Source organism: Muntiacus reevesi, chromosome 13 (genome assembly GCF_963930625.1).
Source record: "Muntiacus reevesi chromosome 13, mMunRee1.1, whole genome shotgun sequence".
NCBI lineage: Eukaryota > Metazoa > Chordata > Mammalia > Artiodactyla > Cervidae > Muntiacus > Muntiacus reevesi.
The window spans coordinates 17,043,605-17,059,398 of record NC_089261.1 but is presented as its reverse complement, the minus strand read 5'-3'; the positions used below and the strand labels follow the sequence as shown (position 1 = coordinate 17,059,398).

At 43.6% G+C, this 15,794-nt stretch overlaps 1 protein-coding gene and 1 pseudogene across 1 annotated transcript in view; both read right to left on the bottom strand.

The window, feature by feature from the left end:
* Positions 1–5,944, bottom strand: part of SRRM4 (serine/arginine repetitive matrix 4) — a 160,723-nt gene extending 154,779 nt beyond the window's left edge. Inside the window, exon 1 of the mRNA XM_065905037.1 lies at positions 5,814–5,944. Coding sequence (XP_065761109.1) covers positions 5,814–5,944 — 131 coding nt within the window. The remainder of the gene's footprint in view (positions 1–5,813) is intronic.
* A 6,625-nt stretch (positions 5,945–12,569) lies between these two features.
* LOC136146175 (U6 spliceosomal RNA) lies at positions 12,570–12,660 on the bottom strand (annotated as a pseudogene).
* Between the last annotated feature and the right edge of the window lie 3,134 nt (positions 12,661–15,794).

Below are 15,794 nucleotides of genomic sequence, written 5' to 3'. Positions count from 1 at the left end.
CATGCTTATGTCTCCGATTGCTGCTAAATTCCAAGGCCCTCAAATGAAAAGACTGCATTTCATTCATCTTTTTCTCCCTGATGGGCCTGGCACGTAGTAATAATAAGAATGATCATTTATTATTAATAGTAAGAGCTAACATTGATGGAGCCCTCACTGTGTGCCAAACAGCAGCTTTCCATAAATTAGTTCATTCAGTCCTCCCAACAGCTCTTGGAGGTGGCTGCTATTATTAGCCCCATTGTATGGATGAGGAAACTGAGATTGATAAGGTCAGGGTGCTTGCCAGAAGACACTAGAGCCAGTGAGTGTCTGCAAACAGTAAAAGGAAAGAATTCTTTTAATTAGTTTGCCTTGGGGGCCTGTTGGATTTTTAAAACAGGTCTGTACAAATCTCCACTGGCTCTTTTAGGCAACTGTAGTGAGAATGATCTCACCACAACCCCGTGAGATGAGTATTTTATCGATGGGGAAACTGAGGCATGGAGAGGTAGAATGACTAGCAGATTTCAGAGCTAGGAAGTAGCCTTGCAGGATGTCAGACTAGGTCCATCTGACTTCAGAGCCCAGGCCCCTCATTGCCCTACGTCTTCCACCCCAGAAATAGTCTCTCACACCTCAGAGAAAGTCTTAGTAATAAGTAAGTATTGACTCTGGTTTTGCCAAGCCCCTGCGAACTCTTCCTCCTCACAGGAAGGTAAATTGAGCCACTCTGAAAGAAAGGATAGTTTTAAAAATGTGTAGTGCCCCTGTAGGATGACCAAGGTGCCCATGGAGCAGAAGGCATCTCACCCAGACTTTCATTCTCATTTATAGGACAGAAGAGATGGCCCCCCCTCTATGGTGGCCTGGAGTTATACAGGGACTCATACAGGTTTGGAAAGTACTTCCAGGTGGGATTAAGTTCAACCTCCCGTCCATGGACGGGCCTACACGGCCACTCACCCAACCACACAGAGCTCTATGTTTAGAGCTTCCTTCTGACACTGTGCTGTGCTTAATCCCTGTCATGTCTGACTCTGCAACCCCCTGGACTGTAGACCGCCAGGCTCCTCTGTCCATGGGGGTTCTCCAGGCAAGAATACTGGAGGGGACTGCCAGAGTCAAGTCTATTTGCATTGTGTGTGTGTGTATGCGTGTGTGTGTGTGTGCGCGCGCGCGTGTCTGTCTGTCTGTCTCCCAGGTTGCACTGACCAGTGTCCTCAACCTGTCAGAATGGGGTTGGGGCTGGGAGAGGGCTAATCTGATGCTGGGCTTGGGCCACGTGTACTCATTCAATTAATGCATGTAAGTTTCATGGAAGGCTTACCGCAGCCCGGGTCTCTAAGACAGCACGGTTGCCAAGTGAATACGGCAGTGTCAGAAGTGATCCCCTCACTGACCCTGTACACCATTCACCAAATTTCACCTTTCAGAAGGAGAAAGGTTTGACCCAGACAGTAACACTCCCTTTGCAGAGAAAACGTTCATTCATCGCTGGACAAGCATTTTCCCTGACCTTTGTCTATTGGCTCTTAACCACAGGAAATCGCCTCCCATCAGCCCCTTACTCTGCTCCCAAAGACAGAGTCAGCACAAATGTGCTAACTGATCTCTTGGCATGAAGGGGAGTCTTGAATTAAATGATTCAAAGGCATTTTCCCTGCCTAACAATTTGGCCATCTTTCCCTTTATGCAGTAAAATCTCTGATAGTTTGGAATTTATGATCCTTTAGACAGGAACTGGGCTGAAATCTGCTTCTGGACTATTCTGCATGGGAAGGATTTTTGAAGAAAATTAATAGCTTGCCAAAAAAATAGGAAAGGGAATTCTTAGTTTATTTAAGGGGAGGTCATCTCTCTAGACCTTTACAAATACTCCTGTATCTATGAACAATTGATATGCTAACTACAGAAAAGAGTTACATATCTATTGTCTTTAACTACTCTTCACTGATATGATTATTATTACAGTTTGAGTTGGCCTGCAACACTAGATTTCCCACTTTGAGACTAAACTTCTTGGATACAAACTTTTCTGGGCTAAGGAATTTAAAAACAGAATTAATGAGTGCCAGGAAAATTACTATACTTCTTCGGTAGGGTCAGAAGAGGCAGTCTCATACACCCCAAGTACCTTGTTGGTTCATGCTGGCTTTCTTCCACCTGGTAGGTGGTGAGGTTTGCCTGGGATAGCCCCCGTTAGAGCTTCCATCCTGGGAATAACTACTCACAGATGACCCTTTTTACCTTTGATATGAACTACAAATTATATAGCCACTCTAGATTTGAAGGACTAGGGGATTAAAACTGTGGTTTTCAAGGTGTTAGAACCTTGGCTAGACTGCCAGTGCTTGGTCATCCCTATACAATCTGAAAGGATAATCCATAAGGATATTGTACCAATCAATTCTGAATTCAGACATTTCTTCGCCAGCCCTCCAAATGCCCTCAACTGAAAGTGTTGGATCAGAAAGCAGCTAACCTTCCCCCAGTGCTAAGTCGCTTCAGTCGTGTCCGGCTCTTTGTGACACTATGGACTGTAGCCCACCAGGCTTCTCTGTCCATGGGATTCTCTAGGCAAGAGCACTGGAGTGGGTTGACCCAGGGGTCGCACCTGCAGCTCTTACATCTCCTGCATTGGCAGGCTGATTCTTTACAACTAGCACCACCTGGGAAGCCCAACATCCCCCCAGGGAAGGAAATTCAGGAATTTAGGGAGGAAAATATTGGACTGCTCTCATCCTACCCACTCCATCTCAATGCAGTTACCTGTTAGGAGTTTAAAACTCACAATTTTTATGGTCAGCATTATTAGGGGGAGAAATAGATAGACAGGAAAGACACAATCAATGTGTATTAAACAATCACTATGACCCTCACACTGTGGTAAGTGCTTCACCTGACTCAATTCTCCTAACTCACTGCCTGAGATGGCTACTATTGTTATTTCTATTTTCAAGCTGACAAAATAGGCTCAACTAGGTAGAGCCACTTGCCTAAGGCACTCGGCTAAATGGCAGAAGCAGGGAATCCAGGTACCTGTGAAGCTCAGTTCTGAGCTCTTAACCACTGTGATATACTGCCTCCCACTCTGCTATGCTGTTCTGACATTTGAGTCAGACTTCTGCTTGCAACTTGATACATTATAAAGATATTGCCTCATCAAGTATGCCTCACAGAAGGGGAGAGGGAGGGGGACCAGGGGATGCTTTGCTTGGAGAAAGGTTGTATGATGTATGCATATTGCTATGAAAACAACAAATTGAATGTAAGCTTCTATCCTGGTACTAAATTATCTTCAGAAACAGACTTAAAATATCCTGGGGAAGTTCATTCAGGGGGTAGCCCTCATCCATAAACAACTATTAAGTGTATAACAAACAGGACTGACTGGTGGTTCATCCCCCCCCTTTCCCCAGCTCTTTTGGCAGATCTGCTGACTATGAGCTGGGCCTCATTCATGAAAGGAGACAACATTTCTGATGAGACAAAGTCCCCGACTGCCTGTGGAGGAAGCTGCTGGGCCCAGATGATGCTATGCCTGTGCCTCTGTTCCTTTCCTTCCTAAGAACTCTGCTTTAGAAACATGATACTTTTACCGTGAAACATGATACTTTTACCGTTAAGTAAGTAAGAACATTACAAAGGAGACAGAAACTGACCATCACTGGATGTGGATGGTGTGGGTGAAAATGGGGATGTTTCAGGTTTTGTAGCCAGGTTTTGTTGAGACAACTCCAACCCAGCCTTCTTGAAGACTTGAATACAAATGTTCCCTGCTCACTCTTTACCCCAAACCAGGAGTAACAGCTACAAAACTAGAATCTATTCTATAGAAAGGCCACGCCTGTTACAGAAGTAATAAGATGATCCTTCCAGCATGATATAATTCAGGGGCTAAATGCTCAGACTTTCACCTTGGGAATGGGTTTTCTGGGGGTAGGAGACTAGGGACATTAAAAGACACCAGGAGTGAAATGATATCTGGGTGGGGAGGGTTGGCTATTGTAAGAGTTTCATATGAATTAAATTAGGATTTGCACAAAGCAAGGGAAACCTTGTGAGCAATTAATATGATTGAGAGTATGACTAGGAAAAAAAGGCATGATAGTAACAGACTGACAGACAAAAGGTGAAGGTACCAAGCAAGGTGGACATAAGGTATGCTTATCTGAATTAAAATACCACCAGGAATCTGCTGTCCTCTTCCCACACCCTTGAAATATGTGGAAGACTCTGGACCAACTGCCACACTTCTAGTTTCCAATGAAATTTCCTTTAGTCCCTTCTACAAGGGCATATTCTGTGGCCAACGCAGCACTGATTTGCCAACAGTAGGTGCACTCCAAAGGTGGAATGGATGGCAGAAACCCAGGAAGATAAAACCGCTGACGTCAAAGCTCTCTACAAAGGACCTCCTTCTAAGCAGAGTAACATCAGCTTTTGGTGGTACTTGGTGTTATTGTTCCTCTTCTCCAGCCTGTGTCAGAGGGTATCCCCTCATCCCAGACACAAACACTCGCTGCTGCTGCCACCACTTACAGCCTGCTACATCCTGCTGGCCTGTCGTGTTTCTAGTCCACCCTTCCCCAACATGGGACACCCATTTTTCTAAAGACCTGTATGAGCCAGGTCCCTATCAGACTATGAAAAGTTCTCCAGTCTGAGTTTGATTCTTAAGATATGACTCCCCATCGGTCCTCCACTGTACACCCACTGGAAAGTTCAGATGCAACTGTGCCAGACCAGACATTCTGTCTGAAGCCCTTTCCCAGACACGTTTTCAATCTACTCCCTAATGAAGCCTGCCAGGATTAATAAATCCTCTAAGTGGTCTTCCCTGGACCACTTCTTTCTTTTTCTCCCACCCAACCACTCAGCCAACACCAGTAAAAGATGAGTTTTCATATAGCCTTGATTTTTCCTGACAGAGGGCACAGCCTTCTTCCTTTCATTCCCAAACTCCTCTAAACTGAATGATTTATGAAAAGAATTGGGTTTTCTCTGTCCTGGAATGCTTCCGTTGCACCCAACCTCCTCTGTTTCACCCCACATCTTCTTCACCCTCTTCCTGCTCTTCTTTCATTTCTTCCCTCATCTTCCCTCCATCACACTACTCTACCACCACATAAGGACTGGCTCTTTTGCCTGAGTTCAAAGCAATCAGATTCTTTTTGAAAAAGCAGATTAAACTCTTCTGAGATCATCTTCATGATCTTGGGAGCTCCTCCCTGACTCTTGAGCCCAGAGTCCTGGTTTTGGATGCTGGAGACTAGATAATTCAGCAGCAGCAATAGCCAGAAAGGCAAAGAGGAGGGTGCTGTTTAGGGTGTATTTGAGGGAACAGCATATGGGCTTTTGTCAAAACATTCAGAGCTCCCTAGTTTCCGAGCTGAGTATAGAAATTGCTGCTGTCTCTGAACAAGGCTTGAGCTAGTTCAGTCTTCATCTTTTCTTGTACAGCACCCCCGACTGCCTCAATTCCATCATTTATTCACCCCCAGTCCTCGGAGCTCTGTGATACCAAGAAAAGTTTCTCAGTCAAGTCATCTCCCACTACCACTATCCACACAGAGACAGCAAAACCTCTCAAACAGCGGCTGCCAGGTCAGCCAGTTGAGCGCTGCTCCCCTAAAGACTCTCTGTCCCTTCTCAACAGCTTCCACCTCACACAAGCAATTAGTTCCCATGTTCCAGCGGGAGATACAGAGTAGTGATGGGAAAAGACAGGCGCCCTGGCCCAGCTGCCTGCATCCACCCCTCAGGGCTTGGGGCACAGGCCAGGAAAGGGGGACTGCCAGGGTCTCCCCTCTTAAGCAGGAGGTCATTACCTTGGCAGCGGCTTGCGGGCCGTGATACTGGCGACAATGATGCTCTCTGGACGCGGGGTGGCCACAGCTTTAAAGGTTCCTCGCCAGAACTTCTCAAAAAGCTGTTTCTCTCCTTGCTGAACGCTCGCCATAGCCAACCCAAAGGGCCCGGGGTTCCCAGGCGCTGTCCGAAGTGCTGAAACGTGGATTCCAAAAGGGGGCACACCGGGCTCGGTCCCTGTCCGTGTGAAACCGAGAAGGGTGGGGTGCGAAAGACAGGGGTTCAGGGCGGGGGATGGGGCGCCTCAGCCCGGGCCAGCAGAGGAGAAAGAAGGCTTGTCCGCCGGTTCTCTTCGCTTTCTGGGTCGGCTCCGCGCTGCGCTCTGACTGCCCGAGCCTCCGCGCCCCAGGAAAGGAAGGGAGGACTGGCTTTCTCGGCAGCGCTGGAGGGAAGAGGCGCCGGGGTCGTCCGTGTGTGCGTGCGCGTGTGAGCTCCGGCGCGCCCGGGTTTTGTCTCTCTCACAATGTGACGTTGGAAGAGGAGGCTGGTCGCGCGAGCTGCACTTTCCTCCCCGCTCTCCGCCTCTCCTCCTCCCCACCCACTCCCTCCTCCTCCTTCTAGCCTCCTGCCGCCATCTGCATAACAAAAGCCCGCAGGTCTAGGGAGGAGAAAGGGCGGGGCGTGCGCCTGTCACCAGGGCCCCGCGGCTACGGAGTTGCAGCGCTGACCCCTGAGAAAAGCAATGCCGGCACCCGAACTGAACCAGGCGTGAGATCTTGCTTTCCAGCTCCCTCGCCTCCCCCTCCGTTGCGGACTTCCCCCCAACCCTTTCTTGGGTGCCCTCTAGGTCGGGCCACCTCCCTACCCAACCCCTTCTCAAGTCCTGTAGAATATCCTCTATTGAGGGAGGTAGAAAAAACTTAAATCAACCCACCCAAGTTAACCCGCCCCCCCGCACCCCGCCTCACTTCCGAGAGGGGCTGTCTACAGCAGCAAGGGGGTAGGGGTGGAGTCTTCTGAATTCCTCTTTGAGCCTGGGTGCCAAGCGAGATCCTCACCACCCAGAAAGTGCCATTTGATGGACAATCCCTCACCAGTTCGGCCTCTCACCATCTGCCGAGCCGGCCCCGCCCGCAGAGGAGTGCAGCGTTACATCTGTGCCTGTGGCTCTAAGGGATGTCTCTTTGTGCCTCACAGCCAGCCAGCCCAACGTCCCGCTGCCAAACTCATCCAAAGGAAAGAGTGCCCCACCCCGCCCCATCCCATGCAGTCCCAGGGAACTCTGCTGCAGCCACCTTTTCTTAATACTGCATGTCTCAGGAGAGAAGTCCCATTTGGAGAAGAAAGGTCTTGGGGGAGGGATCTGAGGGGAAAATCGGAGGATTATAGGGGGATAGTTACTTTTCTGTCCCTCTCTCCATCTTCTACCCCCTCCCAGTCCAACCCTAATCCCAGAAAGTGGAAGTTTAGAATCACAGTAAGACCTAGAGGCAGAGGATCTGGGCAGAATTTCTGTCCTTCACCCCCAGGGTTTTCAATAAGAAAGACATTCGGGACCCCCTTAGCCCATCTCTCCCTTGGAGTCCTTTTATCTCAGCAGAGTTGTTACTCCCACTCCCCAGACCTCACATTCCTTGGAAGGAGGCTTTGCCAAGTCTTAGAGGCCTCCCAGCTCCTGGCAGTGCGTCTTGGACATGGCGGGAATAAACTTGTGCTTCTTGCTGATGGTGATAGCCATAGGGACCCAAGGGACCAGGGCACGATTGTGAACTTCTAAATTCTTTGAAAGAAAATAGGAGGAGAATATGAGAGAAAGGGTAGCAGGAAGGCAGTGCGAACTCTGACGTAACCCAGCATCCTTCCAGAAATGTATCTACATTTGGATTTGGATATTTGCCAGCCTGCTTGTGACAGTGCCTGAGAGCACTGCTCACTCTGCAGTGACCCCTTCCGGTCAACAACTAGAGATGCATTTGCTGCCTTAAACTGGCTTGCCCAGCCAGCAGGTGGAGGTAGGGGCTAGGGAGCTTGGAGGTGAAGGAAAGGGGAGGCTAGGCTCAGATATGTTCCCTTCTCTCCCTCCTGCCTCAGATTCCCCACTCACTGATCATTCTCAGGCACTATTTCCCACTCTGAGGTTGATGTCATTTGAAATGCTGTTGAGAACTGGCTCCTTAAGTGGTCTGAGATATTTGAGATCATCCTTAGTCATGACATTGGGGCTCTGAATTGAGTCACTTGCAGGGGAGAGGTAGATGAAATCCTAACCCCCACAAGAAAACTCAACATTTCCCAGCCTGTTCTTGTTCTAATTCTTTAGAATGTTGATAAAGTTCCAATTTGTACAATACTGTCTCTTTTGAACACGAATAGCAGCCAGGTAATGTGGGAGGGGAAGCAGTTATTATTGCATTTTAAAGGTGATGAAGCTGAGATATAGGATGGTCAAGTGACTTGCCCCAGGTGATTTGATATGAGCAAAGGGAGTCTGTACAAAATACAGTGGCATCGTTGACTCAATGAACATGAGTTTGAGCAAACTCTGGAAGATAGTGAAGGACAGGGAAGCCTGGTGTGCTGCAATTCGTGGGGTCGCAAAGAGTTGGACACGACTTAGTGACTGAAAAACAACAGAATACAGACTCTGGTTTGGCTTGGGGGCCAGGAGAATCTTAGGATACCAGGTACCCTATGGTGACACAGTGTGAAAACTGTCAGCTACCAAAGGAGTCACATACTGAGAAGCACATGGTGTTGAGTCTTCTAAGCTGGGAGTGCTGGATGATAAATTCTTGAGCCTCACAGCCAGACTTCCTGGATTCAAATCCCACCACTAATTGGTTAGAGGTGGGACTCCAGTTAAAATCAATTTGCTAGCCATTTCTAGAGAGTGCTTCTTTACCTGAATGGTATTGCTCTTTCATTAGAAAAATGGGAGATCAGGGAGAAATGATTCAAGGATTTGCAAACTCAGGCACTCTAGAGCAAGAACTACAGAGATTCTTATGCATCCTTCTCTCTGATGATCCAAAAAGGCAGCATCACTAGGTCAGAGAAATAGCTATGCTCCTAAAGCAGTTCAAACTCTACCTAACTGACACTACTGTGTTATTGGGGTAAATCCCTTTCTCTGTCTATAAATTTTCTGAGTATAATATGGCTAATCATTACCCACCATCATCAAGGGACATCAGGGTACCTGACAGTCTATACCTGTCTCCAAAAGTCCAGTGAACAGTGAATGATTCAAATAATTACTTAGATAATGGGAAATATGATAATGAGCCCAATTCATCTGTCTCTGTGCCCTTAAAAAGGATCATGCTAAACTATTCAAATTATAAGATACTGTATTTCTTCATATAGACTTTTGGGGAGAAAAAAATGATTTTACTACTCTGGGGTTACTAATCCTCACTCCTTGAAAGCTCTATTTTATGTCTAATTTGAACACAGCACTCGCTGTTTTTTATCCATTTCTCTTCTAGACTATGGAAATACACTGCTCCGAATGTTCCTGGAATAACAGAATAAACCAGGAATCCTCCTCCCATGACTGTATAGTTTCCCAAGAGACAATAGACCGTCTTAGATAATAATAACTGCATGTATTGCATAAGTGTTACTACGTTTTATGTTCTAGTCACCATTTGTGCTAAACCTTTCATAAACGTTATCTCATTTAGGGTAGAGACTTAGACGTTTCTCAAAAAAAGACATCCAGATGGCCTACAGACACATAAAAAGGATGCTCCACTTCACTATTAGACAAATGCAAGTCAAAACTACAATGAGGTATCACTTCACACCAATCAGAATTAGTGTTGTTGTTTAGTCGCTAAGTCATATGTGACTCTTTTGCGACCCCCACACAGTAGCCCACCAGGTTCCTTCTGTTCATGGGATTTCCCAGGCAAGAATACTGGGGTGGATTACCATTTCCTTCTCCGGAGGATCTTCCTGACCCAGGGATTGAACCTATGTCTCCTGCATTGGCAGGTGGGCTCTTTACCACTGAACCAATAGGGAAATGATCATCATCAAAAAGTCTACAAACAATAAATGCTGGAGAGGGTGTGGAGAAAAGGGAATCCTCCCACATTCTTGGTAGGAATCTAAATTGATACTGCCACTATGGAAAACATCATGGAGGGTCCTCAAAAAATTAAAAGTACAGTTGCTATATGATCTAGCAATCTTATTCCTGGGCATAGATCAGGAAAAGACTCTAATATGAAAAGTTACATGCATCCCAAGTTCAGAGTACCACTATTTACAACAATCTAAATGTTCATTGACAGATGAATGGATAAAGAAGATGTGGTGTACATATATATATATATCCATTATGTATACACACACATACACACACACACACACACACACACACACACACATGCAATGGAATACTACTCAGCCATAAAAAGGATGAAATAATGCCATTTGCAGCAACACGGATGGACTGAGATATTATCACACTAAGTGAAAGTAAATCAGAAAGAGAAAGACAAGTATCATACTATATCACTCATATGTAGAATCTAAAATATGATATAAATGAACTCATTTACAAAACAGAAACAGACTGACAGACATAAAAAACAAATTTATGTTACCAAAGGGGAAAGAGGAGGAGGGATACATTAGGAGTTTGGGATATAGCAAATACAAACTACTATATATAAATTAGATAAATAACAAGGTCCTACTGTATAGCCCAGGGAACTACATCCAATACCTTGTAATAACCACATGAAAGAGAATGAAAAAGAGAATATAAACATCTGAATCACTCTGCTGTACACTAGAACTAACATACTATAAATCAACTATATACCTCAATTAAAAAGAAGCTTCTCATTTAATCCTTGTCAACAACTCTATAAGAAAGGAACTATCATGTCTGAATTTTGCAGATTTGGAAACTGACTTTCAGAATGGAAAGAGAGTTCAGTGTGTGGAAAAACCACATACCGGTACACACAAAGAAGAGGCTGAAGACCAGAGAACACAGTGATGGAAGAATGGAAGGAAAAAATGGAAGTTAATGACGCAGGAATACACTCAATGCAATGAAATGAGAGAATTGCCATTATTCTGCCCAGTTTTAAAAGCCAATGATATTGTATCATTATTTATCAAAGTGGGATTACTTGGAACCCTGGTGGCACCACCCCTCAGAAGGTTGTAGGTGATACCCAGGCAGATGGAATACTAAATAACATCAGAGCACTTGGTTATATATGGTGAGAAAGTATTCCTTTTATCACTTGTCTTCCTAGCCATTAGGTTACCTCCAGAAGTAAATCTCCATATTCTGATTTTCTGAAAATGTCTTTAACACATCTCTTAGGACTTAATTTCAACAGTGAAAAAATGACTTCAGATTCAGAAGCATAGGCAATTAGCATTTGATAATACTGCTCTGTTTTCACTGAATTAATTTTCATAGTTATCTTTCATTATTGACATGTGACACTAGTTTTTCATTCTAAAATGTCTGCTTTAAGGACATTTATTAGGTAAAGAGGTGAGTCACTTTTTACCAACTTTTTACTATAGAAATTTCAAACATATTAAAAAATAAAGAGACTAGCATAAAGAGCTCCTGTATACCCATTTCTAAGTTCAACAATTATCAACACATAGTTGATTTTTTTTAATCCTACTCTGGCCCTCTTTCCACACTCCTAAATTATTCTGAAGTATATCCAAGACATTGTATTATTCTAGCCAGTTGAAAATATTGCAGTATGTATCTCAAAAAGATAAGAACTGCCTTTTAAAAAAAATTTTTTTTATTAGTTGGAGGCTAATTACTTCATAACATTTCAGTGGGTTTTGTCATACATTGATATGAATCAGCCATAGAGTTACACGTATTCCCCATCCCGATCCCCCCTCCCACCTCCCTCTCCACCCGATTCCTCTGGGTCCTCCCAGTGCACCAGGCCCGAGCACTTGTCTCATGCATCCCACCTGGGCTGGTGATCTGTTTCACCATAGATAATATACATGCTGTTCTTTCTAAACATCCCACCCTCACCTTCTCCCACAGAGTTCAAAAGTCTATTCTGTACTTCTGTGTCTCTTTTTCTATTTTGCATATAGGGTTATCGTTACCATCTTTCTAAATTCCATATATATGTGTTAGTATGCTGTAATGTTCTTTACCTTTCTGGCTTACTTCACTCTGTATAATGGGCTCCAGTTTCATCCATCTCATTAGAACTGATTCAAATGAATTCTTTTTAACGGCTGAGTAATATTCCACGGTGTATATGTACCACAGCTTCCTTATCCATTCATCTGCTGATGGACATCTAGGTCGCTTCCATGTCCTGGCTATTATAAACAGTGCTGCGATGAACATTGGGGTGCATGTGTCTCTTTCAGATCTGGTTTCCTCAGTGTGTATGCCCAGAAGTGGTATTGCTGGGTCATATGAAGAACTGCCTTTTTAAAAGCATAATGGCCATATTATTATCACACTAGATGAAATTAACAATAATCCCTTAATATCATCAAATATCCAGTCAATGTCTACTTTTCCCCAACTGCCTTTTAAGTGTTTTTTTTGTTTTTTTGTTTGTTTGTTTATTGGTTTGTTTGAATTGGGTTTCAAATAAGGCTCATTCATTGTGGTTGATTAATGCTATTCCTTAAGCATGCTTTTCTCTGTAAGTTCCCCCACCACACAGACACACATATACATACATGTAATTCCTTTTCTTTTTCTTCTGTATTTTAAATTTTATTTTATTTTTAACTAGAGGGGGAATATGGAACACTTCATCATCCTTGCATAGGGGCCACGCTAATCTTCTCTGTATCATTCCAATTTTAGTATATGCTGCCAAAGCGAGCACATCTTTGTTTTTTTTTATAAGAAACCTGGTTGTTTGTCTAGTAGAATTTCCCATAATCTTTTTTTTCCTGATTGCATACCTGCAGCATAGATTACACTTTTCTCTGCACTCTCTATTTTCTATTAGGTGATGGTTAGATCTAGAAGTTTAATAAGATTTAAGTTCAAAAGAAATTCCACCAGAAGGTTAATAATGTACGATTTTTTCTTGTGATGCTCGCTGACACTGAAGATCTTTGCCTAATTTATTAATTTATTAGAGGTTGCAAAAAATGGTGGTGTTCTAATCCATCATTTATTCTTATGTCTGAATATACTTATGGAAGTTTTGACTTTAGTCAAATATTTTACATAATTAAAAAATAAAGTTATATTAAAAAGTAATCCCTAAAGATTAAGCATAAAAGTAAATAAACTTCAATGTGACTTTATTTCAGTGGACTTTAAAACACAGTAGTTTGAATATACACCCAAGTGAGATGTTAAAACAAAATCTGAAACTGATTTCAGTAGTAATCATATTATAGGTGGTAGTGTAAGTATGCCTGTTCTAAAACATATATATAGTGGGAAAGAGAAAATGAGTAATTATGTTGGTGTCGCTAAACTTGGATTTTTGGCATATCAGAAAAGAGATACAAATGTGATATTTATGATTTATGAGAAAAACCTGCAGCCCTTACTTGAGCTAGAGATACCAGTAGAAACTCATGAAATACTTTTTGTCTTAAAATATAATTTCCACCTTCAGTACCTTCTGCTTTTAAAGACAGAATGCAGCTTCTGAATGTGCCTCGCTTTGTCTCGTCTGTTACTTCTTTTCTCTTGAAAGGAGTACAGGATTCTCTCCTGGAATGCTCAGAAGCAGAAAACAAAGGCAACTGACCTTTGGTTCAGAAAAAAAATAAAAGGACAAGAAAGAGAAAACCAAAGCTGTTCCTATTAATAGGTCCCTGTAAACTGCAGATCTGGAGGCAAAGCTGAAGCCAGGCATCTTCTGCAGCCAAGTGCTTTGGGGCGAGCTCTCAGCAGCAGGACCCTCCCTATTGTCTTGCCCCTGGATTGGACGCTGCAGAAATAATACCAAACAAATCGATAGTCAGTGTTGTGATGTGACCACAGTTGTTAATGCATCATTTTCCCCCTGGAAATTTAGTTTACCTTACAGGCTGGCCAGATTCTAAGCAAGCTTCTGCCAACTCAAAGCCCAGAGTAACTACCAACACATTTAATCTTTCCTCTCTGTGCAAGAACTTTATGAACATCTTTATGTTTATTCCCCACAGTGGCCCTCTGAAGCAGGTTCTGTTTAAATAAATGAAGGGATTGTCTGACAGTATACAGCCAGAATGTCTAGTGAGCATTCTCTTTTGCCTTTCTTTGGGGGTCATGATTAAAATAAATTAATTAATCAAAATAAATTTTGTTTTTAGAAAAATGATAAATGCCATTAAAAAAAAATCCTTCTCAACTAGACTTTATGGAAGATTCCCTAGATCTATGATTCAGGAATTTGAGCAACAAGCTTAAGACTCTCAGCCCCATTTCCTTCAGGGAATCTTTATATGAGGCCGGGCAGTACACAGAGGCCTTGAAGGACTGGGATTCCTGTCCTCATTAAACTTGGGCAACTCGGGACCTCCCTGGAGGTGTAGTGGTTAAGAATCTGCCTTCCAGTGCAGGGACTCAATTTTGATCCCTGGTAGGGGAACTAAGATCCCATATGCTGAGGGGCAACTAAGCCTGTGCACCCCAACTACTGAGCCTGCATGCCACAACTGGAGAAGCCTGTGTGCCCAGTGTAGCCAAAAAGAATAAAAATAAACTTGGGCAACTCATTCTTAATTCTGGCCTAAGTTTTTCCACCTGAAATCATATGGTTGGGTTCCCAGAAGCCTCCAACTGGTAGTCCACAGGATGAATTTCTGGCCAACAGATGTGTTCTATTTGAAGCCCACAGAGCATTTCAAAACAGAATTTCAATGACTACAGGTCACAGGCAAATGCTTTCCTTTTCAGGACAGACCCCACCATTCCTAACAACATCTCATCCAGCCTTCCTCAGACATAAACATTTTCCCTCTCAACCCAGTGGCAACTCCTAGACTTGGGCATCTCTAAGGGCCTTCCCAGAGGTGACATTCTACAATTTCTTCATGACTTTGTTTGCTTGGAATAGTCATAATAGTAATTTTAAACACAGCACAAATTTAGTATTTGTTGACTGACTGCTATCTACCTTTGCTTTGGATTAAGCATGAATCATCTGTTCCCTCCTCATAACAATCCAAGGATGATGCTATTATTGTGATCCACCCTTTGCATATGTGGAAACTGAGGCTTTGAGGTCACACAGGTGATGGTAGGTGGAACAGCTACCTAGGATGCAACTAAAAAAAAAAAGATCCCGAACGCTACAATGAAGACAGAAGATCCCATGTGCTGCAACGAAGACCCAGCATGGTAAAATAAATACTTTTTTTATTTAATAAAACAAGCAAAGATTCTGATTCAGTTGTTCTGAGGTGGTGCCTGGTAATTCTTTTAAGCTCCCTGGTGATTCTAATGTGCAACCAAAATTGAAAAACTGTGTGTTCCAGTGCTTTTCAAGAATCACTTTGGGATCTTCTTAAAATTTTGATTCCGATTCATTAGGTCAAAGGTAGAACCAGAGATTCTGCATTTCTAAACGACTCCCAGGTAATGCCATGGATGCTAGTCCCCAGACCTCCTGCGGAATAGCAAGTTTTTTTAAAAGCCAACTCTGGGCCTGGTATGACCCAGATTACATGCTTGCTAAATGCTGGCTCAGAAGTAATAAGGACATTCAGTGGGTTGTGGAGTAAGGGGACTTGATCCAGTGGTTGGAGGAAATTCACAGACATCGTAGAAAAAGCAAGGGGCCTGAGGTGAATAACTCTTTAGAGTAGCTCCTGTGGTTCACAGAGATGGAAATTTGGAAGGTCTGAGTGTAATGATAGTTGTGAGCTGTAGTCCCATGGATGGAAATCAGCTAGAGTCTGGGTTCATGGACACAGGTTTGAGTTACACAGGAATCAAAGCTATAGGGCTAGGGAGTGAACTTTTGGGGACAAGGCTGGGGCACTCCACTAATTTATTTGGGAAGTACTGA